We start from the raw sequence: 26,454 nt of genomic DNA, 5'->3' as shown, positions 1-26,454 counted from the left end.
AATATAGAACATGCTGCGATTTTCACGCAACGCACAAGTAATGCGTGAAAATCACCGCTCATGTGAACAGCCCCATAGAAATGAACGGGTCGGTATTCAGTGCGGGTGCAATGCGTTCAACTCACGTATCGCATCCGTGCGGAATACTCGCCCGTGTGAAAGGGGCCTTACTCTTACAAATGTCCCAAATTGAAGATAAGATGCCAATCTTTCAACTTCAGGCAAGTGACAACATATTTCTAGCAGCTCCATGTGCTCCGAGGGGCCATAAAGTTTTAACAGTGTTAGGACCCATCACATACCCTGTATCCTCCATGATGCAACCGAGCCACAGGTCTGGACAGCTACAATCGCCTACAGGGAATACATTAAAGCGATTATTACTATATACCAGCAGCAGAAGACATACATGTACAGACATACAGAGATACAATACCTGCAGCCATGCGTGGTCTGTTATACATCATGCCAAGGTTTTGTCCCAGAGCCTGTGCTAAAGTCACCGCCATGGCAGCAATGCTTCCAAACTGAACACAGTAAACACAGTACACATATTAGAACCAGACAGTTTTACCTTTAAACCCCTTCACTTCTTATTCCCATATTTAAAGGGGGGATCTTTTTTTTTTTTTTTTTTTTTTTTTTTAAAGATGGATATGACATATCCATGGTTATCCACTTGACAGAGCCACCATAAGGAGTATGCTATTCTGACTGTCAAGTATAGAAACCTGATGGGAAAGAGCTTAGCCAAGCGTGGACAGAGTCTGAAACAGTTATTTAAACATTTGCACTTGTGACAGAACTTATTTCTAGCCCTACAAGGAACAATTACTAGTAGACTAAGAGGGGTCTTGAGAACCTAAAATGTCCTTGTGATGGGCTAGTGGGACAAGGGAATTCTATTCTTTCATAATGAAGTAGATTCAGAAAATTCATTATGTGAATTCATGTGAGAAATCGCTTTTCAGGTTGGTAATTCAACCAAGGTATATGTACTGATGAAGCAGGACATTTTGTTAAAAGGGTCATGGTAAAGGGTCTATAGAACTCTTCTTGCAAAATATAGGAATCTAAAGGCAGCAGTTTCTTATATTAACTCTTGATTATGTAGTTTAATTATTCCTTATTTTACCACATTTACTTTAAAGAAGTTGTCTCTTTTTTATCAAATGGCATTTATCATGTAGATAAAGCTAGTACAAGGCACCTACTAATGTATTATTATTACCCATATTACTTCCTTTGCTGGCTGGATTCATTTTTTCATCACATTATACACTTTTAGTTTCCATGGCCACGACCACCCTACAATCCAGCAGTGGCGGCTTGCACACTATAGAAAAAAGAGCTGGCCTAGGCACACTCCCGTGGCCACCAGAGAGGATGGCGCTTTTTCCTATAGTGTGCACGTACGGCCACCACTGCTGGATTGTAGGGTGGTCGTAACCGTGGAAACTAAGTGTATAATGAGATGGAAAAATGAATCCAGCAAAGCAGGCAATATGGATAAGTAGTAAGTGCCTTGTATTAACTTTCTCTACATGATAAATACCATTTGATGAAGTGAGACAACCCCTTTAATTTCATTACAATAGTACAAACTCTTTCACTACCATAATATACAAGGCCCAAAGGGGGAATTTATCAATCGCTTTACACCAGAAAACTGGCACACAAAAGTTGCAAATTTTGGTAAAAGCCTCATCTGTGCCCTTTGGCTGTTTTCCAGCGTTATAAAAGTGTCTGTGGTTTACCTGTGAAACAACAGATGAACTATAATTTATGCCAGAAATTGGTGTAAATCATAGCACAAATCTATGTTAGCTCATAGCTGCCACAGATTAGATTTTCTGGCTCACGGACAGACAAAGAGCTTTTGCCTCCTAAATAGTCACTAACGTTGCATAAATCAATACTACAGGAACTACAGGCAAATATAAGAAACTGTGTAATACACAGTATCAGACAAAAATGTCCTTTTCTCCCTCTAGTAGCTTATTTTCCCCCCCACTCTCCATAGACTTTGATGGGCAGCATATAATTAGATCCTTCAGTGAGCTGACAGTTCATCAAGAGGGATTTAATGGAGAATGTTAGTTTTAAAGAACTATTTTTCTCTGATAACATATATTACAAAATTTCTTGTGTTCATCTATACTATTTGTTTATGCAAAGTGTGCTGAAAGGTTAGCATCTGTTTAATATTTTTTTTGCATCTTACAACAGCACACTTTGGACTAAAGGCAGAGTATGAAATATCTCAGAGTATGTACATTTCTCCCATTATCTAGATGTCTAGGATGATCAGCATGCAGTACTTGTTTTTGCCAAGACTACGGACACTTCAAAGGGTATCTCTTCAAGAAAACCCCTTCTTTAAAAAAGAAACTCCTAAACTTCAGTTTCTCAACCTGTTATAAGTATACCCTAGGAGCTACACGCCATATCTTGGAGGATATTCACACTTTCCTTATAATGTGTACAGTGCATAATCATATGCTTGAAGGTACTTTGATATAATATATTTGAGAAGGGGAGGATTACTTGGTTCAGAAAAAGTGACCTAAGTCTGGCTGATATAGCCAGGTTAAAATGTGGCAGGCCATCATATATAGGGGTGGGCCAGGTCTGCCGCTGCGGGAGCTACTCTTATTTGGCATCTCTCTGTTTCAATCCCCTCTATGATGTCCATTTGCCCTACTAAGGTCTTCATGAGACAACCCTTTAAACTTTTAAAGGCAGAATTCACACACAACATATTTGTTGCAGAGTTTCGCGTGCAGAAGCCACACAGATTTTGCATTAAAAGGTGCTGCTTATTGAAATTCTGAGAGTGAACTAATATATTGAGTGTTGTCCAAATTCACTGTTCCAAAAGACAATTGGGTCTTATCTTGTAAGGTTAGAAGTAGAAACCGCAAAAAGAAATATATCAACAATGGTTACTGCATTCATTATACACGCAACATCTCCGATATTCACCAGGTAAGAAAATCTTAAACTATAGTTTAAATAAGCCATCACTCAGTGTGTACTTCTGGCATATTTTCAGGGGAAAAAAATCTATGTAATAATAATAACATTAAAGTTCCCTTCATCCGTTCATCCATGTCACATCAGTATCTGGAAAAACAGAATTATTCTTGTGCACACAGCTCCAACTAGTGGTGTAGTACTGCAACTGTTCTCATATTGCACAAATGAAGAACACAGGGGGACATTTATTAGGACAGGCATATTACACACTCGTCTTAATCTATCCCCAGCTGACATCAGATATACCACAATTAGATTACATGCACACGACCGTGTTTTTCGGTCTGAAAATTGCAGATCCGCAAAAAAAAAAGGATGACATCCGTATGACATCCGTTTTTTTTTTGCGGATCCATTGTTACAATGCTTAAAACAGACAAGAATAGGACATGTTCTATTTCTTTTTGCGGGGCTATGGAACGGACACACTGATGCGGACAGCACACAGTGTGCTGTCTGCATTTTTTGCGGACCAATTCAAATGAATGGGTCCGCATCCCATCCGCAAAAAAAAAAAACGGAACAGACACGGAAACAAACAACGTTCGTGGGCATGTAGCCTTATTAAGAGGCGCACGCCTCCTAATAATTGTAGTGCGTCTGTGCGCCAAAACGGAAATCTACACCGACAAGGGAGCTGGTGTAGATTTCCACTATAATCTATGTCAGTTTTCTGGAGTAGATTATTATAAAGGTGCCAGTCTGTCTATAGCCGCCCCTGCACTGCCCATTACCCGCCCCATTCTGGTAACTTTTTTAAATAGCGGCAAGTGAGGGCTCTAAACCGCTAAAAAGGTGGAAAACCATGCTCAACCATGGCATGAACCAAACTTTGCGACTTTTGCTGCCCGTTTTATGTTGTATAGGGGATAATAAATGTTCCAGATAATGTGGGAGAGGACACTTCTGCAAGATTATGAGACATGCTCTAGAAGTGGAGGAATTTGACGGATATATACAAAATATAAGGAATTCACAAGAACTGACCAGTTTTATAGCATAACATGGCCGTACGGAGCAGTTTATGCCATTTCGGAAATTATACTGTAAACTGGCCAAATATTTTAAAGGGGTTGTCCAGGCATTCTGAAAAATACAATGATTCCGCAGTCCTGCGGAAGAAAGATGGTTTCATAAGCACTGCGGATGGCGCCGTCCCTGCTGCACTCGCACAGACTGCTAGCTCTTCCTTTTGGGTCCCCACCGGATGTGTGCACGTCTTTTCCTGTGCGTATACTGCTATTCAGCTGAACACGAAGAGAAGCGCACACATCCGGTTGGGACCCAAAAGGAAGAGTCTGGAGCCAGGGACGGCAAAACCATCTTTCTTCCATAGGTCTGCAGAATGCTTATATTCTTCAAAATGCCTAAAGAACCCCTTTAAGTAACTGAAAGAGGCAGAAAGGAAATCCCTGAAGAAAATTTTTTTTAATTCAGTTTTTGTCCTGGAAGGATGATCTCTAAACCAAACAATCTTACCCAAAGATCTCTTTATGTCTGCTTCACTTAGATCAGGAGATGACCTTATTGTGGGAGCTCCATCCTGCCCTATGTATAAATAGGTGCACCCTCTGCTGAAAGCGGCAGTCTAGCAAAGGCAGGATTTATCTATACAGATGACCATGAGGCGTGATGGAGGAAGCAGTCCGGTTATCTCTGCATTGCAAGACCCCATTTTAGTGAGTAAATATCCATCAGGCAAAACTGAATTTCGTGTTTTTGCTCAAAGATTCTCTTTTTGTCGTAATGACAGATTTGATTATATTATACTCACCTCGATCACACCACCGCCTTTGGTTGGAGAGCATATCCCACCAAAATAAGCTGCCCCACTGCGGCTACTTTTAAAAGTGCGTCCTCTAAATGCAGAGAAGAGAGAACGTTAGTAAAGAATGTAGTGATTCTTCTAGGTCAAGGGTGGGTGACAGGTCATCATTATAGGAGATGTCCGAGATAACTAGAAATTTGAGCAATGCTTTAAAATAAAGAGGTTACATACTCAACTCTTTCTCTGGCACTCTTCTCTGCGCCGCCGCTTTGTTCCTTCTGTATACAGCACAAGACCGCTGAGGACAGTAATTGGCTGCAGTGGTCACATGCCATGTACAGCCAAGGACAGTTTTTGGCTGCAGTGGTCACATGCCATATACTTCCAAGGACAGTAATTGGCTGCAGTGGTCACATGCCATGTACAGCCGAGGACAGTTTTTAGCTGCAGTGGTCACATGCCATATACTGCCGAGGACGGTAATTGGCTGCAGTGGTCACATGCCATATACCGCTGAGGACAGTAATTCACTGCAGTGGTCACATGCCATACACCACTAAAGACAGTAATTGGCTGCAGTGGTCACATGCCATATACCACTAAGGCAGGGTTTCTCAACTCCGGTCCTCGGGACCCACCTACCAGTCATGTTTTCAGGATTTCCTTAGTATTGAGTAGGTGATATAATTAGTGTCAGTGCATCAGTACTTACCACGGGTATTCATTCTGTGGGATATTCTCAAATCCAGACTGGTAGGTGGGTCCCGAGGATCGGAGTTGAGAAACCCTGCACTAAGGACAGTAATTGGCTGCAGTGGTCACATGCCATATACCACTAAGGACAGTAATTGGCTGCAGTGGTCACATGCCATATATCGCTGAGGGCAGTAAATTGCTGCAGTGGTCACATGCCATATACTGCCGAGGACAGTAATTGGCTGCAGTAGTCACATGCCATATACTGCCGAGGATGGTAACTGGCTGCAGTGGTCACATGCTATATACTGCCGAAGACAGTAATTGCCTGCAGTGGTCACATGCCATATACCGCAGAGGGCAGTAAATGGCTGCAGTGGTCACATGCCATGTACAGCCGAGGACAGTTTTTGGCTGCAGTGTTCACATGCCACATACTGCCGAGGACAGTAATTGGCTGCAGTGGTCACATGCCATATACTGCCGAGGACAGTAACTGGCTGCAGTGGTCACATGCTATATACTGACGAGGACAGTAATTGGCTGCAGTGGTTACATGCCATATTGGCTGCAGTGGTCATGTGCTGTATATCTGCATCTCACCACTGCAGTCTGTCAACAAACAGCAGGTGAAGGACCAGACTGGCGGCATGGAAAACAGCACTGGAGAAAGAGATGAGTATGTAATCATCATTTTTAACGTCTAGTATCTCAGACAACCCTTTAAAGAGGACATGTCACCTCCCCTGACCGCTATGTTTTAGTAAATACTTGAACTGTATTCACCATGAAATAACAATGCTGAAGCCTCTTTTCTTGAAGTCTGGATTGTGCCATTCCTTCGGTCATTCCTCCCAGAAGTTATAAATACATTAACTACTGGTAAATCTCCATTTCCCCTTGTAAAACAGGGTGTATCCCTACATACCGTCACTGACTGTTAGTGTTAGGAGCATTGCGAGTGTCTTGCTGCGGACGACGAGACACCCGGCCTGAACTCTGCAGCACTGCCGGGGTCACATAGCATTATATTGATTTATGATGCTATGTAACCCTTAGAGGTCTGGAATGTATTAGATGACACTGATATAATGCTGTCAGTGTTATCCAACACATTCCAGAATTGTAAGGGTTACATAGCATCATAAATCAATATAATGCTGTGTGACCCCAGCAGTGCTGCAGAGTTCAGGCCGGGTGTCTCTCTGTAAGTCCGCACCAAGACATTCACTCGTCTCAAAGGGGTCTTAGGCCTCTTGCACACAGCCGTTGTGGTTCTGTTCCATGCATTTGTGTGCGGGCAACGTCTGTGCGGCGCTGGGATCGATCCAGACCCATTTAACTTGAATGGGTCCGTGATCCGTCCGTTCCGCAAAAAGATAGAACAAGTTCTATTTTTTTTTTGCGGAACGGAAGCACGGATTGTTCCGTGCTTCCGTTCCGCACCGCATCTCTGGATTTGCGGACCCATTCAAGTGAATGGGTCTGCATCCGTGATGCGGAATGCACATGGCCGGTGCCCCGTATATTGCGGAACCGCCGTATACGGCCTGCAATAAGGCCACGGGCACACAATGGCCACGTGCAAGAGGCCTTAGAGTGTGTGGGGACACATCCTCAACTGCTAACATGCAGTTCTCAATTCACTCATAAATTTCTAGTTGGAATAATAGAGCAACATTATAACATAGTTGGAAGATGTTCCAGAAATGTTATATTATGTGAAATACAATTATTTCTAAGACAGATATACAGTATTATTAAAGGTGATGGATCCTCTTATATAATAATAACTGTTGTATATGGTCAAAAAGACATGGTTTGTGGTGGGAATGATCATTCACAGTGTCATGGTAATGTTTTTGTAGCTTTCTTTTGTATTGTATTTCATGAACACCAAGAAACTATTGTGCTACTGTAGATAGTTATGTCTGTCTACCAGTGGTGGTCAACCTGCCACATAGCGGGGGGCTTATATTACAGCTGCATACTACAACTGTCACATGTTCCCAGCAGAGGTGTGACCATAGATGAAAATATATTCCCTTAAAATGTCCTTCATTTTTTTCTTTAAAATCCCTTAACAGTCCGCGGTCTTGTCACAGAGGGCGGTGAGGTCCTCAGTCTGTAGTGACAGTGGCCCGTGTCACAGAGACACACAGCATAAGGTGGAATGCATCAAGTTTAAAATAAAGAAACCTAATAGTATTCCCATAATGATATTTAAAAATGTCCCATAATAAAATGTAATTAACAAAGTCACCCCCCCAAAAATGTTTTGTATAAAATACATTATATTGTTCATACATTACATAAAATAAAAAACCTACACATAGTAATATCTAGACGTAATAACCTGAAGAATTAAACAGCGCACAGCATAAAACAATGTAGAAAGTCGAGCCGCAAAAAAACAGCGCTAAAAATAATATAATTTCTCCTGTATAAAATGAGGCTTCAAACAGCAACATCAATGAGAAAAAGGGAGCCAAAACTAAAAACTATTAAAGACAGCCTGTCACATTCCTAGTGCAATGTTATAGAGCAGGATGAAGTGAGAGGATGCGTCGTTTAGTAGGAAGATTCTGCAGCTTGTTAGGCTACTTTCACACTTGCGTTGTTGAAAAAAAAACGTTTCCATTTAGTCCTCTGAATGGAAAGAGATTCGTACAGGAGGCATCAGGATGTCTTTCGTTCTGTCAGCACTCCGTTTTGTGACTGGACACAAAACCGCTGCAAGCTACAGTTTTGTGTCCGGTCATAAGAACGGAGAAAAACAGATCCAGCCTGAAAACAATGGTAAGTCAATGGTGATAGATCCATTTTTCTTGGAGCCGTTTTTTTCTGTCTTGATATACACAATTGCATCCTAACGGAACAGATGCATCCTGATGTACAAAATCAAAGCAGATCCGTTTAATTCCGGTATAGAGAGCCTTTGCTGGATCTCAATACCGGAATTAACAACGCAAGTGAGAAAGTAGCCTTATTTATTGATCAAAACCTTTACTCCATGACGGCCGACTGTATGGCGGTCAATCACTAAAAGGACTCCACTGGACTCCTAAGCAGGACTTGTCTGCGTCAAAAGATCAGTCCTAGTAGGAATATATCAGGATACAATTAAGGTGCAAAATACACCGACCAGGACACTCGCATGAAGAGTAAGAGTCTTCTTCTTTATTGAGTTTTTTTCTTTTTGTATCAATAAAATAAAAAATGTAAAATCAAAAACGCGTTTCGGGGGTACTAAAGCCCCCTTCATCAGGTTAAAAGAAATCGAGTGCTTTTAACCTGATGAAGGGGGCTTTAGTTCCCCCGAAACGCGTTTAGTTTTTTATTTTATTGATACAAAAAGAAAAAAACTCAATAAAGAAGAAGACTCTTAGGGCTCATGCACACGACCGTATGGCTTTTTCAGTGTTTTGCGGTCTGTTTTTTACGGATCCTTTGTTCCGTTTTTTGTTTCCGCTGTGTTTCCGTTTCCTTTCCGTTTTTCCGTATGCCATATACAGTATACAGTATTTTCATAGAAAAAATTGGGCTGGGCATAACATTTTCAATAGATGGTTCAGCAAAAACGTGTTCTGTTTTTTTTTGCGGATCCATTGACTTGAATAGAGCCAAGCACCGTGATTTGCGGACAAGAATAGGACATGTCTATCTTTTCATGGTACGGAAATACTGAAACGTAATGCACACGGAGACACTTCAGTTTTTTTTGCTGAACCATTGAAATGAATGGTTCAGTATATGTACCGCATACTGAACAAAAAAACGGCCAGTATACTGAACGCAAAATACTGTCGTGTGCATGCGCCCTTACTCTTTATGCGAGTTTCCTCGCCGGTGTATTTTGCGCCTTAATTGTATCCTGATATATCCCTACTATATTGTCTTTGGAGAAGTTTGGGCATCCTCTCCGGAACTTTTGGATACCACGGCAGCATAAACCGACAAGTGGACGCACGAGTTCGCACGAATCTACTAAACCCACAGTAGAGTTGTGCCTATTGATAGCACAACTCTTTAAGGTGAACCTCCATTTTTTTTTGTTCTATCAACCAGACATATCTAACTGGAACATACTACCCTATGGTGCGCTTTCTTTATGCTTTTCTATCCACTGTACGCCTATACATATAAACAAAAGATCAGTCCTGGCATTTAAAAGCATACAGGCTCACCTCCAGACAAGGCTATGCCATCCCAGTAGGAGAGGGCATTCATAGGTAGATTTCTTAGCTCTCTGCACTTTAGTGGTTGTATTGCTACGAGCTGATTGCCAGTTATGCTCACAATTTTACACAATATTTGGCACATTTACACAGGACAATGATCAGGAACAAATGTATTTCATTCCAGATGAACGGCCTGTGTAAAAGGGCCATACGCTTATATGATAGAGCCCCATGGCAAAATTTCGTAAGGACCACATCCCAGTGAGAAATGTAAAGAAGGTACTTAAAAATATAAGTGGAGGAATTTCCTAATAAATAGAAGAAAATGAGCTCTGTCTCACTTTACCCAACACCTACTGGAAAGAGTGGAATATTTACTTTATAAATAGGGCGCTCATTCTGAATAGAATATTTCTTAATGTATTTACGCCTGACAATTGGCATAATTACATTTATACTGTAAATGTCCCCCATACAGCTCTATGTTTCCGGCTTGCCTTCACATAGTACATTATAAAACTGGTTGCCTGCAGCCACCACAAGAGGGAGCTTACCGCATAGGAGTTAATACAGTTTAATGGCAGCTGTAAAATCTCTTTGCACTGTGCTCTCCCTGCTGGCAACTTCAAAAAAATGGAGTGAATTTATTTATTTAGAAAGTGGCTCAAAAAACATCAAGACTACACAAAAAGCAGTGTGTGACACCCCCTAAGGCCTCTTGCACACAACCGTATGTATTTTGCGGTCCACAAAAAACAGATCTGCAAAAAATATGGACGACGTCCGTGTGCATTCCGTATTTTACGGAACGGAACAGCTGGCCTCTAATAGAACAGTACTATCCTTGTCTGTAATGCGGACAATAATAGGACATGTTCTATTTTTTGCGGAACGGAAATACGGACATACGGAAACGGAATGCACACGGAGTAACTTCCGTCTTATTTTGCAGACCCGTTGAAGTGAATGGTTCCCATTGAAGTGAACGGACACAGAAAGAAAATACGCTCGTGTGCATGAACTCTAAGGCTGAAAAAATATGCAGGTATTGCACTTTCCTGCTTTAGGCCTCTTGCACACGACCGTATGTATTTTGAGGTCCACAAAAAACAGATCCGCAAAAAATAAGGATGAAATCCACGTGCATTCCGTAGTTGGCCCCTAATAGTATGTAATGCGTACAATAATAGCACAGGTTCTATTTTTTTGCGGAACGGAAATATGGACATACGGAAACGGAATGCACACAGAGTACCTTTTGGTTTTTTTGGCGGACCGTATACGATCCGCAAAAAAACGGAACGGACACGAAAGAAAATACGTTCGTGTGCATGAGCCCTTAGTAGGGTTTTTGGTGCAATTTTAGCTGCAAAACATCTCCAGATGCACAAGCATTTCTTTGCCTGGTGGCATTATTTTCTAAATGGTGGAATTTTTTTTGTCTTGAAGCCTTTGGCTTTTTTTCCAGGTGTTTTTTATCCTCTTCTCTAGAGAGAAAAAATGGCAGCAAAAAAATAATGTTTTTTTCAAAAAACACCACTGAAAAATGACATATTGAGATAACTGCAAGTGGTGGAAAGAACACCAGAGCTTTTTTTTAAACATAGGTTTATTTCTGGCATTCCTGAGGGCTTTTGCTGTTTTCTGGTGAGTTTTTAAAATGTTTTTAGGGAAAACCCTGAGTTTCAGATGTTGCATGAAAGTCTTTGAGAAATATTAGGCCACCTGCACACATTGCAGAATACACTTGATTTTTCTGGGCGGATTCCCGGGTGGAAAAATGGCAGTGCAGTACAATACCAGCAAAGTGTATAAAATTACGCAAATCTCATGTACACTTTGTGGATTGTTTCCGTGCAAACATTGACCTGCATTGCAGATTTCCAAATCCGTAGCATGTCAATTATGTTTGTGGTTTAGGCTGCGGATTTCACTCTTTTTAATGGAAGGGTGAGATCTGCGGCAAAACCGCATCTAATCCGCACCAAAATTAGTAATTTAGAAATTATGGATTTTGGTAGGGATATGCTGCAGAAACGTGCTTTCACTTGCACTCTTGTACAAGTGGCCTCAAATGGAGAACAAACAGGAGTTTATTGTAGTAGCTTTTTTTCACCCTTGAGATTCATTTTTTGTGTTAACAGTGTTTTTTTTTTTCTAAAATCGCAGCATGATTTGAGTCTGGAGTCTTTTTTCCTGCGTTGCAGGACGAGTGCAAAGCGTTTTAATGCGCTTTGCACGCGTGTGAGAAAAATCGGCATGTTTGGTACCCAGACCCGAAGCCGGACTTCTTCGCAGAAGTTCAGGTTTGGGATCGGAGTTGTGTAGATTTTATTATTTTCCCTTATAACATGGTTATAAGGGAAAATAATAGCATTCTTAATACAGAATGCATAGTAAAATGTCCATTGAGGGGATAAAAATAATAAACTAATTTAACTCACCCAAATCCACTTGATCGTGTAGCGGATCTCCTCTTCTTTCTACTTTCTTCAGGACCTGGCTAAAGGACCTTTGATGACGTCACTGCGCTCATCACATGGTCCATTACCATGGTGATGGGCCATGTGATAAGCGCAGTGACGTCATCACAGGTCCTTTTTAGCAAAAAAGAAAGAAAACATGCCAGGATGGGTGTTCAAGTGGATTAAGGTGAGTTTATTAATTGTTTTTTTATTTTTTTTAACCCCTGCATCACTATTTTACTAAGCATTCTGTATTAAGAATGCTATTATTTTCTCTTATAACAATGTTATAAGGGAAAATAATAAAGATCGGGTCCCCATCCCGATCGTCTCCTAGCGACCATGGGTGAAAATCGCACCGCATCCTCACTTGCTTGCGGATGCTTGCGATTTTCACGCAGCCCCATTCACTTCTATGGGGCCTGCGTTGCGTGAAAGACGCACAGTATAGAGCTTGCTGCAATTTTCACGCAATGCATCAGTGATGCGTGAAAATCACCGCTCATGTGCACAGCCCCATTGAAGTGAATGGGTCCAGATTCAGTGCAGGTGCAATGCGTTCACCTCACGCATTGCACTCCGCACGGAATTCTCGCCCGTGTGAAAGGGGCCTAACACCTCAAAAACACATCTGGTTTTGGCTCAGAAAACGGCATCAAAAACTGCCATAAATGCACCATGTAACACCAACTTGCTGCGGGTCTTAGCAACAGGATACCACATAATCTCAGGACTCAACTAACAGAAGCTGATTGACCAAGGCGCACAACCACTTTCAAAAATCTTTTTTTTGGAGGGGCATTGTGTGCTCCCTTGGCAGTTTTAGTAATTGCAATGCGTCATCAGAAGATGACCTATTGTTTTAACTACGTTTTTATGTTGAACATATTTTTGGGGTTTTTGGTGAGTTTTTATTTTTTTTATATGTCACTATCTATATTTAAAAAACTGTATATAATCCTGTAAGTTTCACACTGGCCACTAGGCCTACAATATTAAGATTTCCTGTCTTTTGAAAGCAGCCACATAGGCTATAGACACAATGGACAGGAGCTGACCCTATTGACTTCTATGGGATGCTCTGCTGTGGCGGGTGCAGAGGTCAGGACGGAGCTGATAAACTGTGATATCACCTACAGATGTAGCAGGGTTAGCACTCCAGCCCTTAACTCAAATTTCTTAACTCCTCACTTTATCTTGAGACAAAAGCCATTGAAAAGCAATTGAAGGTGTTTGCTAAACGCATTTAGTTTAGATAACACGTCTCATAAAGCATGAGTGTAAACTCTACTACATCTGTATTGTGAATTGTGGATCATGTCTTATCTATATAGAGGGGTTACTTGTCATTGTAATTCTGTCTGTGGTGATAACGACAACAGCTACTAAAAAAGGATACCTGCACAGAACAGGAAATCATGACCTTTTGCACACGACCGTGTGTCCCCCGTGGCCGTATTGCAGCCCGCATACGGTGGTTCCGCAATACACGGGCACCAGCCTGTGTGCATTCCGCATCACGGATGTGGACCCATTCACTTGAATGGGTCCGCAATCACGGAGATGCGGAATGAAAGCATGGATTGGAACCCCACCGAAGTTGAATGGGTCTCGATCCGTCCCGGCCGCCCAATGCACCTAACGGATGCACAACGATCGCGTGCAAGAGGCCTTATTATTAGACCTAGTGGCCAGTGAAAAATAGCAGGATTCTATAAATTTTTTTCAATATAGTGACATGGAAAAATAGATTAGTTTTTTTTGCATATGTATCAAATCGTTTTTTTTACACAATAAAAGCACACAGAGCTATGGGAACTGGGTATTGCGGATGTGCTAGCGGCTATCTAGCAGCCCATGTCCTAAGCTCTATACACAAAATCCCGGTGACAGGTTCCCTTTAACATAAAAATGTGAGTTAACCAATAGGTCATTTTCTGATTACACATTCCCTTTAAATTACAGCACACTCTAGAGAAGGTGTTTACCCGTAGCCTTCTGTATAGGAAAAAACTCTTAAAAAAAGGAAGAAAAATGTAAGTAGAAAGAATGTAAGAAAGAAAAAAAGCTCAAAACGATCATGGTATTACCAGCGGAAAAACAATACCAGGAAAAAAGAGCACTGAACAATTGAATATCCAAGGATAAGTGAATAGAGGTTTTTCGATGCACACAGGAGACACTAAATTGCCGCGGATACAATTGCTGACAAAGCTATATCTAGTAGTGTACCCCCCAAAGGAAATTACAATAATGGATACATTTCCTTCTCATACGCAAACCGGCTATACAGAGCGTTTTTCTTGCTGACATAATCCTCTGTAACATATCCCATTGGTGTACAGTGAGCTAAATACAACGGTGAGTGATGGGAGACAGACTGGATGACGGTGGCATGTTCAATGGATTATATAATAAGGTGCCGCTAACCCCATTGGACTCACGAGAAGAGGTGAGTGGCATCGCTGTGCTCCGGTATTTCCATGCTCCGATACTTCATGAAATCAGCCAGTGTCTGCAGAGGGTCTTCACCGACAGCAACCTTATCCCCAGATGTCCAGGTCTCCATCGCCACCAGAACAATACTGGTGTTCAGCTGCTCCCTAAAAATCTAAGAGGAGAAGCCAGGAATAAACGAGTGTGGGCAGGGGGTATTAAAAGGTGGGCAGGGAGCCAAGAAGGGAGACTGTGGAGGTATAAGGGGTAAAGAGGTGCTGGATACTGACAATCCCAGTTCAGAGAGGCACTAACAAGCTATGGAAGGCTAATGTAATGTAATACATGCAAGTACCTAGCACTGTCTACAACATTATACTAACCCATCAGATAATATTGTTAGTAAAGATAACAGCAAACCATTGAAATATATAGAAATGGTATTCCCTAAGTGAAGCTGATTATGGGAGAGGATAGAGTTCACTCAATTGTTTTCTATCATGTCTGCTAATCTGACTGAGCCTTCATAGTCCTACTGAGCCATACCAAACACAAGCAGCTCTTTGCTTAGATTATTAGATGGGGATCTTTACTAAAATGCCCCAAGTGCTCTTTGTATTTATTTAGGTAAAATAAGTATATCACTAGCTAAAAAATATTTGGGCTTGGTCAAACATCCTTTGGTCTCTACACATCCTATGGACTTACAGTTGTGTTCAAAATAATAGCTGTCAGACATCACTAACCTGATCAATCACAGTTTTTGGTAGAACTGATATTTCTATATGGCAATTAATTTACTAGCAGGTGGAGTAGAGTAATAGAAATCCAACAGACCCAACAGTCATGACATGCATGCTGCTGATTCTGTGTAATTGAATCACTAATTGAAAGGGGCATGTTCAAAATAATAGCAGTGTGGAGTTCAATTAGTGAGGTCATTCATTCTTTGAAAAACAGGTGGAAATGATTGCCCTTATTTAAGGAAGGAAGGCAGCAAATTTTGTACATGCTGGTTACAGTGCATTTCTCTCTGAACTTCTGAGGAAAATTGGTCATTCCAGACATTGTTCAGAAGAACAGCGTACCTTGATAAAAAAAAGTTGATTGGAGAGGGGAAAACATATAAAGAAGTGCAGAAAATGATAGGCTGCTCAGCTAAAATGATCGCAGATGCTTTAAAATGGCAACTAAAACCTGAAAGATGTGGAAGAAAGCGAAAAACTACCATTCGAATGGATAGAAGAATAGCCAAAATGGCAAGGACTCAGCCAACAATCAGCTCCAGGAAGATCAAAGAAGGTCTAAAGTTACCTGTGAGTACTGTTACAATTAGAAGACGGCTATGTGAAGCCAAGCTATCTGCAAGAAGACCCCGCAAAGTCCCACTGTTGAAAAAAACACATGTGCTGAGGAGGTTACAATTTGCCAAAGAGCACATTGACTGGCGTAAAGAGACACTTTGTGAACTGATGAAAGTAAGATTGTTCTTTTTGGGTCTAGTGGCCGGAGACAGTTTGTCAGATGACCCCCAAACACTGAGTTCAACCCACAGTACACTGAAGACAGTGAAGCATGGTGGCGCAAGCATCATGATATGGGGATGTTTCTCATACTATGGTGTTGGGCCTATTTATCGCATACCAGGGATACTGGATCAGTTTGAATACATCGGAATACTTGAAGAGGTCATGCTGCCTTATGCTGAAGAGGAAATGCCCCTGAAATGGGTGTTCCAACAAGACAACGACCTACAAACACACCAGTAAATGTAAAACATCTTGGTTCCAGACCAACAAGATTGATGTTATGGAGTGGCCAGCCCAATCCCCGGATCTTAATCCAATAGAAAACTTGTGGGGCGACATCAAAAATGCAGTTTCTGAGGCAAAACCAAGAAATAGAAGAACTATGGAATGTAGTCCAATCATCCTGGGCTGGAATACCTTTTAACAGGTGCCAGAAGTTGGTTGACTCCATGCAACACAGATGTACAGCAGTTCTCAGAAACAGTGGTTATACAACTAAATATTTGTAAAGTGATTCAAAGGAAAGCTAAATCTTCAAACATTTTTCAGTTTATATAGTGAATGTTTGAGTTTGTAAAGAAGAATACAAACACTGCTATTTTTTTGAACAGTCTAATATTCACTTTTCTTTAAAAAAAAAATTGGGAGGAACAACACAAATTTTATATACTTTTCTTCATGTTTTGATTTGGAATAGAATGTGTAGTGTTCCCAGTGCATTTGTGTGTATGGAAATAAAAGCTATTAGAAGGATTAGGGTTATTCACTTTTTTAAACACACTGCTATTATTTTGAACACAACTGTAAGTGGGTTTCAATATTTCCAGATCTTCACTTGATATCCTTTCCTATGATCTGTCTTGAGTCTCCTGCAGGGACCCAGAGAGGGTTACTAAGGGCACCTTTCTGTAACACATGTCTGAAGGAGACATTGCAGGACCCTCAAGAGTGAACCTGGAAGCACACTGAACACATATCAAAACTGGAAAACTGGCTTAGTTGCCCAAGCAAAGAATCAGATTGATCCTTTCATGTTCCAAAGGTACTCTGAAAAATATAAGGTGGATTTTGACTGGTTGCTATGGGCCACTAAGCCAGTTTTTCTTTTCACCAGTTTTGATAAATCTCCCCCCATTGGGTTTCCAAGTTTCCTGGTTCTCCGACAGTCCAGAATTAGAGGACGGAAAAAGGCCTCAGCAAATAAAGAGTTTTAAATTTTGTGTACGTACAGACATGATAGAAATGAAAGGAGAATAAAAGGCCACTTCTTGCACCTTGGATTAATCTTCTCAGGAGGCAGATAACTTATTGGTGATTTAAAAAGGTTTTCTGAGACATTTGAAATGCTGACCTATCCTTTGGATAATCACTATCTGATCGGTGGAGGACGGAGACCAGACACCCCCTGCCGATCAGCTGTTTGAGAAGGCACTGACATTCACAGTAGTGCCATGGCAGCTTTCCCTAGGCCACCATGTGAAAGGTGCTAAGCTGCACCTAGGCCATGTCACCAATGGATGTGACCTCAAATGCCCTAGGGAAAGGTGGGAGAAGGCTCCAGCGTTATTTTTAGTGCCGGTGCCTTCTCAAACAGCTGATCGATGGGGGTCCCAGGTGTCAGAACCCCACCAACCAATCAGATCAAAAATCTCAGAAAACCCCTTTAAATCACAAAGTAAAAAAATAATAAAGATAAAATATAAACAGATGATAGAAGTCAGTGAAGCCGCTACGGAAAAGGCATTATAACCCTGGTGGAGCTGTACTCACAGAATCAGCTAGATTCACCACTGATTTGGCATAACTGCTTGAAAGACCCACAGATTGTCGGACCTGAAACTAGAGGGAAGAAAGGTGTGGGAGTTTTGAAATTCTCACTATTTGTTGTAGAAAAATACAAAGGCATGATAATAATAATGATAGCACAGATAAATTATAGATCACTGCCAACAAAAATGTCCTCTTGTTGTCCTCTTCTGTCTCTTAATATGTTGGCATTTCCCAGGCTCCAGAATGGCAAATCTACCATTCAGCAAGAGATATACTACAGTAGTAATCAGGATTGCTGGTGACAACTATGTTGGGATTTATAATAATGGCCATGTTGGTAGTCAAGCTTTCCTAGAAACAGCTATAACTACAATGGATACATATGAAGTGTAATAACATGACATAAAAGGACTAATGGAGCACTTAGAGTTACGGCATTGTTAAATTTACGAAGGTGGGGCTCTTACAAACATAACCACAGACCCATGTTTGTGACACGTACCAGGCGCCAGTCATTGACCACCATAAGCTCAATGTATTTGGTTTCAGACAAAGCGGAGTGCGCAGTTGTGCGGACCTAGAGGTGTGAGATATGCATGAAAACATGAGTGCCATGTGCTCGACATACTGTGACAACACTTTAAACTTTTAGGTCACTCTGAGGCGACTTATAATATTCTTAATAACTTATTATAGCAGTGGTGGGTACATCCCATATAACAAACAATCCCATAAAACGCATAACTCAGCTCCTGATAAAAGGGGAATTCCAATAATTTCAAGTTATCCCCTGTCAAAATGCTAAGAGATTACTATTACATTGGTGGGGGTCATACCGATGGCACCCTACCGATTACGAGAACAGGGCAGCAGGACGAGCACTGCCAGAGATAGCAGAGTACAGCGCTCGACTATTTTGACCACAGAGATGAATGCAGCCGCAGAGTGCATGCTCGACTTGCCGCCCTGTTCAATTTGGGTACAGAGCCTCCGTTCTTGTGACTAGTGTGGGTCGTGGTGATAGAACCTCCACCCACCTATCAGTTATCTACTATCCTGAGGATAGCGGATACATTGAAATTACTGGAATAACCTCTTAAATCATTACAATTGCATCATGCTCTTCCTCTCCAAGAAGTTCTGCAGCAGGTAAAGTGTCTGTAACAATACCAACTAAAATGCCCCCCATACCATTCTAACCACAGTGCCCATGAAACAGTACCCGCTTGAAGGACATTTCTTCATAACTGGAGTTTGCCACAGGTAAGAAGCATATTACAGTGCCCCTATCCCCCATAGAGTGCTAGCCAAAGCCCTCATAAGCAAATCACAATGTCCTTCATTGCACAACGAATTTTCTTTTTTTTTTTTTCAGTCAAAGCTAGAAATTGATCAATAAAGGGGTGAAAACTCAAAAACTGCATGAAATTAATCCTGATTCAAAAGATGAATACCAATTCCTCATTATACTGACCTGTCTTTTCCTGCGTATTTTTGAGCTTCTGGGAATTGCTTGAAGATTCACACAGCCTGGGGAAACCAAAAAGTTGCGGAAAAAAAAATATATATATTAAGGTCAAACACACACAAGCAGTCAATGCAGACACGAAAGTAACACGTGTCCAGCAAATATGGGTTTTAGTTTTTTTTGGGTGATGTAGCACAAGAAGATTAGGTGAGTACTACTGATTCTCGGATTTTAGACAACTAAAAGCAGAAACAACATATGCACACCACAACATATTACACATTTTGGAACAGTGTGAATGCAAAAAACTTGCTTTTTTCCCCCCAAAGGAACAGTACAACTCTTGTCCATGGACTATGTCTGGTATTGTGGCTCAGCTCCATTCACTTAAATACCATATACCCCCATGGACAAGAGAGAGGCACTAATCTGATAAAGCCCATTTCAATTAAATACGATTTGTAAAGAGGAGTTGTCACCTCGTGGAATGTGTGTTTTAGTAACTGCTTTCATTCCCCATGTTTTTTTATGACTTTATTTTGTTCCATTTCTCTATTACTACTACCCGAAGCTTACCAATAAAGGCACAGCTGGGTGTTACCAGTTGGGGGGTCTGTTACTACACAGTCTGACAGTTTCCAATCAGTGCTATCCCCAACTGGTAACGCCCAATTTTACTGAGTCATTTCAGTCTCCTCCGTCTTCCTCTCAGCTTACCAAGCAGAGCTCCAATTCACTTGAATAGGACTTAGCTGGGCCTAGACCATGTGACCGATGAATGATGTGACGTCACTGGCCTAGGAAGAGGCTGCAGCACTCACCGGAGCACCACAGCCTTCTTCAAACAGCTGATCAGTGGGGGTTTCAGAGGTCGGACCCCACCGATCAGATATTCATAACCTGTTCTGAGGATGGCATCCATATCAAAATCTCAGACAACCCCTTTTTACTTCTAGCAGGAATAACAGACAAATAGCACAACATAGAGTCATAAGAAAACATCCTGAATTGTCCTTCAATGTGGAATAAATTTTTACTAAAACAGATATGTCTGGAGAGGTTACAGGTCCTTTTCAAAAAAAAAATAAATTTCTTACTAGTTACTGACAGTTTTAGGCTTGCAAGCTTCAGAGAAAAGAGCTCAGACTTGTACCACGTACTTTTCCAGACTACAGACTCCAGCCAGTAAATGACAGTTCTGATCTGCCATCCATACAATTACCACACATCTACTATGGTATACTAGGTGATTTTTTTGCTCAAAATGCGTATGTACCTGGTTCTTGGCATTTCTTTGCCCGCTCAATCACATGAGGCCACTGGAGAGACTTCTGTAAAGTGAAACAACTCATCACCTACTGTCAAGTGAAAGCAATAATGGCATAAACTGTGTGGATTCAATCACCGGACTGTGGGTTAGGCCACGATTACATATGCAGCAAGCTAATCCGGCTGCCTGATCATACAATGTTTTTTGTCCGGCCAAAGCCTGGCATTTATGCAGGAAAGTGGCCGGATCATTGGTGGACCTCAATACAGTCAATTAGGATCAGGCAGTGAACTAACAGAATCTGGCAATGCTGGATCCAGCAAAATCCATCAGGCTGCTGTCGTAAATGCAAACGTAGCCTTAGTGATTCAGGTTGCGGTATATGTCATGCTCCAGATGCACTGACTAACTGATACTGGGGCTGGACAAAGCCAAATACTGAGACTCTGCACATGGAATAGACACACACCAAAAAAACAACCAAAAAAAAAAACAACCTAAAAATGCACTAGACAAAAGAACGGAGGAGGCAAATAGAGGTTTAGCATTGGTGATGGTGCAGAACAAAGGGGTACATTTATTTAGACCGTCATCTTAGACTTTGGTCTTAATAAAGCCCCATCGCTGGCGGTGGATCGCTGCAGTTATGAAGAGCCTCTCCATAACTTCGGTGGATTCTCTGCCACTTCTAAATGTAAGACATGATTTTTAAAGAATTAATTTGTCTTGCGCTGCTGAGAAAATCAGTGTTAATATTTGGTACAGAAGCCTTTGTTTGCAATTTCAGAGGTCAAATGTTTCCTGTAGTTCTTGACCAGGTTTGCACACACTACAACAGGGATTTTGGCCGACTCCTCCACACAGATCTCCTATAGATCTGTTAGGTTTCGGGGCTGTCACTTAGCAACATGGAGTTTCAGCTCCCTCCAAAGATGTTCTATTGGATTTAGGTCTGGAGACTGGCTAGGCCACTCCAGGACCTTGATATGCTTCTTACGGAGCCACTCCTTGGTTATCCTGGCTGTGTGCTTCAGGTCGTTGTCATGTTGGATAACCCAGCCACGACCCATCTTCAATGCTCTGACTGAGGGAAGGAGGTTGTTGCTCAAAATCTCACAATAAATGGCCCCATTCATCCTCTTCTTAATACAGTGCAGTCGTCCTGTCCCCTTCGCAGAAAAGCACCCCCAAAGCATGATGTTACTACCCCCATGCTTCACAGTAGGGATGGTGTTCTTGGGATGCAACTCATCCTTCTTTTTCCTCCAAACACGACGAGTGAAGTTTAGAACAAAAAGTTCTACTTCCATCTGACCACATGACTTTCTCCCATGCCTCCTCTGGATCATCTTGATGGTCATTGGCAAACTTCAGTTGGGCCTGGACATGTGATGACTTGAGCAGGGGAACCTTCCGTGCAATGCATGATTTGAAACCATGACGGCGTAGTGTTCTACCGACCTTTAAGGCCCCATGCACACGGCCGTGTTTCACGGCCGTGTGCGGGCCGTGGAACCGCGGCCTGGATCCCTCCTGAGAGCAGGAGCGCACGGCGTCACTGGTTGCTATGACGCCGTGCGCTCCCTGCTGCCGCCGCAATACAGTAATACACTGGTCGTGTGCATGGGGCCTAAAACTGTGGTCCCAGCTATGTTTATGTCATTGACCAGCTCCTCCCTTGTAGTTCTGGGCTGATTCTTCACTTTCTTATTATCAGTGATACCCCACGAGGTGAGATCTTGCATGGAGCCCCAGTCCGAGGGAGACTGATGGTCGCCTTTAGCCTCTTCCATTTTCTAACAATTGCTCCAACAGTAGGGCTGCAGCTAACGATTATTTGAATAATCGATTAGTTGCCGATTAATTTCTTCGATTAATCGATTAATCGGGAAAAACGACAAAATTACAAAACAGAGGTTTATATGATCTTACTTGAAAAATTATGTTCAAAGGCCATATTAAAACAAATTGTGGGCGACACTATTATGGGGGATCTGTGGGCGACACTTATGGGGGATCTGTGGGCGACACTTATGGGGGATCTGTGGGCGACACTTATGGGGGATCTGTGGGCGACACTTATGGGGGATCTGTGGGCGACACTTATGGGGGATCTGTGGGCGACACTTATGGGGGATCTGTGGGCGACACTTATGGGGGATCTGTGGGCGACACTTATGGGGGATCTGTGGGCGACACTTATGGGGGATCTGTGGGCGACACTTATGGGGGATCTGTGGGCGACACTTATGGGGGATCTGTGGGCGACACTTATGGGGGATCTGTGGGCGACACTTATGGGGGATCTGTGGGCGACACTTATGGGGGATCTGTGGGCGACACTTATGGGGGATCTGTGGGCCACACTATTATGGGGGATCTGTGGACGGCGTAGTTATGGAGAGGGGGATCTGTGGACGGCGTAGTTATGGAGAGGGGGATCTGTGGGTGGCGCAGTTATGGAGAGGGGGATCTGTGGACGGCGTAGTTATGGAGAGGGGGATCTGTGGACAGCGTAGTTATGGAGAGGGGGATCTGTGGGTGGCGCAGTTATGGAGAGGGGGATCTGTGGGTGTCGCAGTTATGGAGAGGGGGATCTGTGGGTGGCGCAGTTATGGAGAGGGGGATATGTGCAGTTATGGGCATAACAGTGCACAGATCCCCCTTCCCATAGCAGTGCCATACACAGACCCCCCCTCCTCCCCATAGCAGTGCTATACACAGACCCCCCTCCCCATAGCAGTGCCATAGACAGATCCTCCCCCCTTCCCATAGCAGTGCCATACACAGACCCCCCTTCCCATAGCAGTGCCATAGACAGATCCCCCCCTTCCCCCTACCCCCTAACAGCCCCGGCCCCGATGCTTGCATCTTTATTTTACCTTTTTACAATGACGCTCCCGCTCCTGTAACAGCCAGGCAGAGCGGACGGCGGCGTAACGTCACTCAATCACGTGACGCGCCCGCTCCGCCCACTTCATGAATGAAGGAGGCGGAGCAGGCGTGTCACGTGAGTGAGTGACGTTACGCCGCCGTCCGCTCTGCCTGGCTGTTACAGGAGCGGGAGCGTCATTGTAAAAAGGTAAAATAAAGATGCAGCGCCCGCCCGCCCGAATAGCAACGAATCGGCGATTATTCGATAACTGGATTCGTCGACAACGAATCCAGTTATCGAATATAATCGATTACATCGATTAATCGTTGCAGCCCTATCCAACAGTTGATCTATTTTCACCAAGCTGCTTGGCAATTGCCCTGTATCCCTTTCCAGCCTTGTAGAGGTCCACAATTTTGTCTCTGGTGTCTTTTGACAGCTCTTTGTTCTTGCCCATGGTAGTAGTTGGCGTCTGACTGACAGTGGGGTGGACAGTTGTCTTTAAAGAGCTCAGACAGGTGCTACTAAGTTAGATTATTGAGTAGAGTAGAGGTGGACTTTTTAAAGGCACAGTAACAGGTCTTAGAGAGACATAATTCTTGCTGTTTCTCAGGTGTTCAAATACTTATGTTCAGCAGTGCAAGACAAATACATTCTTTAAAAATAATACAATGTGATTTCTTGTTGTTTTTATTTTATTCTGTCTCTGAGAGTGGAAATGCACCTACAATGTGAATTTCAGAGCCCTCCATGATTTCTAAGTGGGAGAACTTGCAAAATCGCGGGGTGTTCAAATACTTCTGTTCCTCACTGTACATTCAGACCTTTTACAGACTCCTTTTAAATACTAGGGCTAAAGTTGTACGGACATGCATGCTAAAATGTGGCCTAAGGGTCTATTCAGACGTCCATGGTTCATGGTCCGCATCTGTACTACAATTTTGTGGACAAGATGCGAACACATTCATTTCAATGGGGCCGCAATAGATGCGGACAGCACAGCGTGTGCTGTCTGCATCTGTAGTTCCTCTTCGCGGCCCCGCAAAACAGATAGAGCATGTCCTATTATTGCCCTTAATTACGGACAAGAATAGGCATTTCTATCACAGGGACGGCCATGTGCGGTCTGCAAAATGCGAAATATACATGACATGGTATCAGTGTTTTGCGGATCCGCAATTTGCAGACAGCAAAACACTTTGGACGTTTGAATTGACCCTAAGTCAGGAAACTGCTGTAACTTTTACTAGGACAAGTGTACTCTATACCATAGATTGGTGGCCTACATAACGTACATATCGGTGGCGTACATCGTTAAGGGCCCTATAGCAAGGATCAAACCAGGCCCCCCACACAGGACAGAAGGGTTTCTGCCTAAACCCCTTTTAATGACCCTTGAGCCATTTTTTCCACTACTTTATTTGCTAAAAGTTGTTACTTTAGAGGGTAGAGTCCTGACCAAGTTTCCACCCCCAGTAGAAGAGGAGATAATCCCAACTAAGACTGGGCCCCATCTTGCCCTGGGCCCCATAGCAGTCGCATGGTCTGCCGCTATGGTAGTTACGCCACTGCCATAGATGGATGCTTTGGTTACCTTGGTTTTCTGCTCTTGGGGGTATATTGTATAAGTGAATGTTCCATCAGAAAAGGCTCCACTGTAAGAAAACTAAATGTTATAATAAACCCACTATTAATCATTCAAAATAATGCATCAAAATACATAAAGAAAAAAGTGGCAATGAATAAGTCACATAGCCCCGTCATGATGTATTAGTCCAGTGATGCGAAAGACTCAGTACACCCATCACAGTACACATGTTTTAAACAGTAGGTTGGCATCTAGCTATCTGCTGGCATTTCACTGAGCCAGGTATGTGTGGAAGGAGAAGACACGTAGAATAGAATGCTACCCACTTCTGTGACAAGTGATAGGATACAAGCTTGTGTCTCTCATGTATATCAGAGAGTGTGAGGCGCTGATATCATCAGTCACAACTTATTTTTCGGAATCCTAGCATTCAAAGATCAACATCAGAAGAGATTCCAGCACGGTGTAAAGCAAGAGCTTCACAGAAACATCCTGCTCTGTTCTAACACCCACACACATCTCCTGCTGTGACCAAATGGTCCCGGAGACATAAGTCACATCACATGAAATAATTACTGTCACCAGCGACCTCCCTATCAAACTGCAAAGACACATAGCTGTGGTTCACCTGATTAAAATCTGACTGTTGATCCGACACTCCATTCCTGAGTTATGACACTTTTTCTCAATAAGCAAATTAGGCCTTTGGTGCAATGATGGTGCCACTGTAGCTCTTCTTGCACCCAAGCTTTACTCCTTTCTGTGGTCCCCGCTTGCTGCTTCGATTGACAGGGCCAGGTAGTGGCAAAGCAGTGAAGAAGGATCTAGCCACATAAAGGAGTGGAGCTTGGGTGCAACAAGAGCAATGGTGACAGCTTCATTGCACCAAGGGCTAGGATCATAACTCGGAAATGGAGCCTGATATCAACAAGAGAAATCAGGTGAACCACAGCTATGTGTCTGTGCATGAGGTGCATGAAGTTTGAGAGGGAGGTCCCTGGTGACAGATTCCCTTCATGGGCACAGAACGCCAGCCAGTGGCACCCATTTACCTTAGTCCATGACAGGTGGAGACTGCAGCCCACGATTGTTCAAACCCACGCACATGGCCCTTGTAGTAACAATGATCTCCAGCTTCACCAGGAGTCTGGAAAATAAAAATATATGCCATAAAAAGGACATAAAACAACATAGAAAGTGGATTTAAAAACAAAATCAAAATGTTTCAATACTTTTATCCTTCCTTTTAGATATTTTTTTGTTCTATTTTGCTTACTTCACCTTGAAAAGATTTTGGAAACCAAAAGGTTTCATTCTTTTTGTGAATCTCAAAAGATAATGATATACGCAATACTGCATATTTTCTTTA

The 26,454-nt window shown here is 42.5% G+C and overlaps 1 protein-coding gene across 3 annotated transcripts in view; it reads right to left on the bottom strand.

Moving 5' to 3' along the window:
• Window positions 1-26,454, bottom strand: part of ADAM11 (ADAM metallopeptidase domain 11) — an 89,671-nt gene that overhangs the window by 25,271 nt on the left and 37,946 nt on the right. For all 3 annotated transcript variants that reach the window (XM_044299165.1, XM_044299166.1, XM_044299167.1), the window contains exons 5-14: window positions 26,138-26,232; window positions 25,092-25,152; window positions 20,629-20,683; window positions 19,359-19,414; window positions 18,387-18,461; window positions 17,885-17,953; window positions 14,594-14,760; window positions 4,814-4,898; window positions 437-527; window positions 303-354 (exon numbers count right to left, since the gene is read on the bottom strand). In XM_044299165.1, the coding sequence (XP_044155100.1) occupies window positions 303-354; window positions 437-527; window positions 4,814-4,898; window positions 14,594-14,760; window positions 17,885-17,953; window positions 18,387-18,461; window positions 19,359-19,414; window positions 20,629-20,683; window positions 25,092-25,152; window positions 26,138-26,232 (806 nt within the window). The remainder of the gene's footprint in view (window positions 1-302; window positions 355-436; window positions 528-4,813; window positions 4,899-14,593; window positions 14,761-17,884; window positions 17,954-18,386; window positions 18,462-19,358; window positions 19,415-20,628; window positions 20,684-25,091; window positions 25,153-26,137; window positions 26,233-26,454) is intronic.

The sequence above is a fragment of the Bufo gargarizans genome, chromosome 6 (genome assembly GCF_014858855.1).
Source record: "Bufo gargarizans isolate SCDJY-AF-19 chromosome 6, ASM1485885v1, whole genome shotgun sequence".
NCBI lineage: Eukaryota > Metazoa > Chordata > Amphibia > Anura > Bufonidae > Bufo > Bufo gargarizans.
This window is presented reverse-complemented; position numbering and strand designations above follow the sequence as displayed.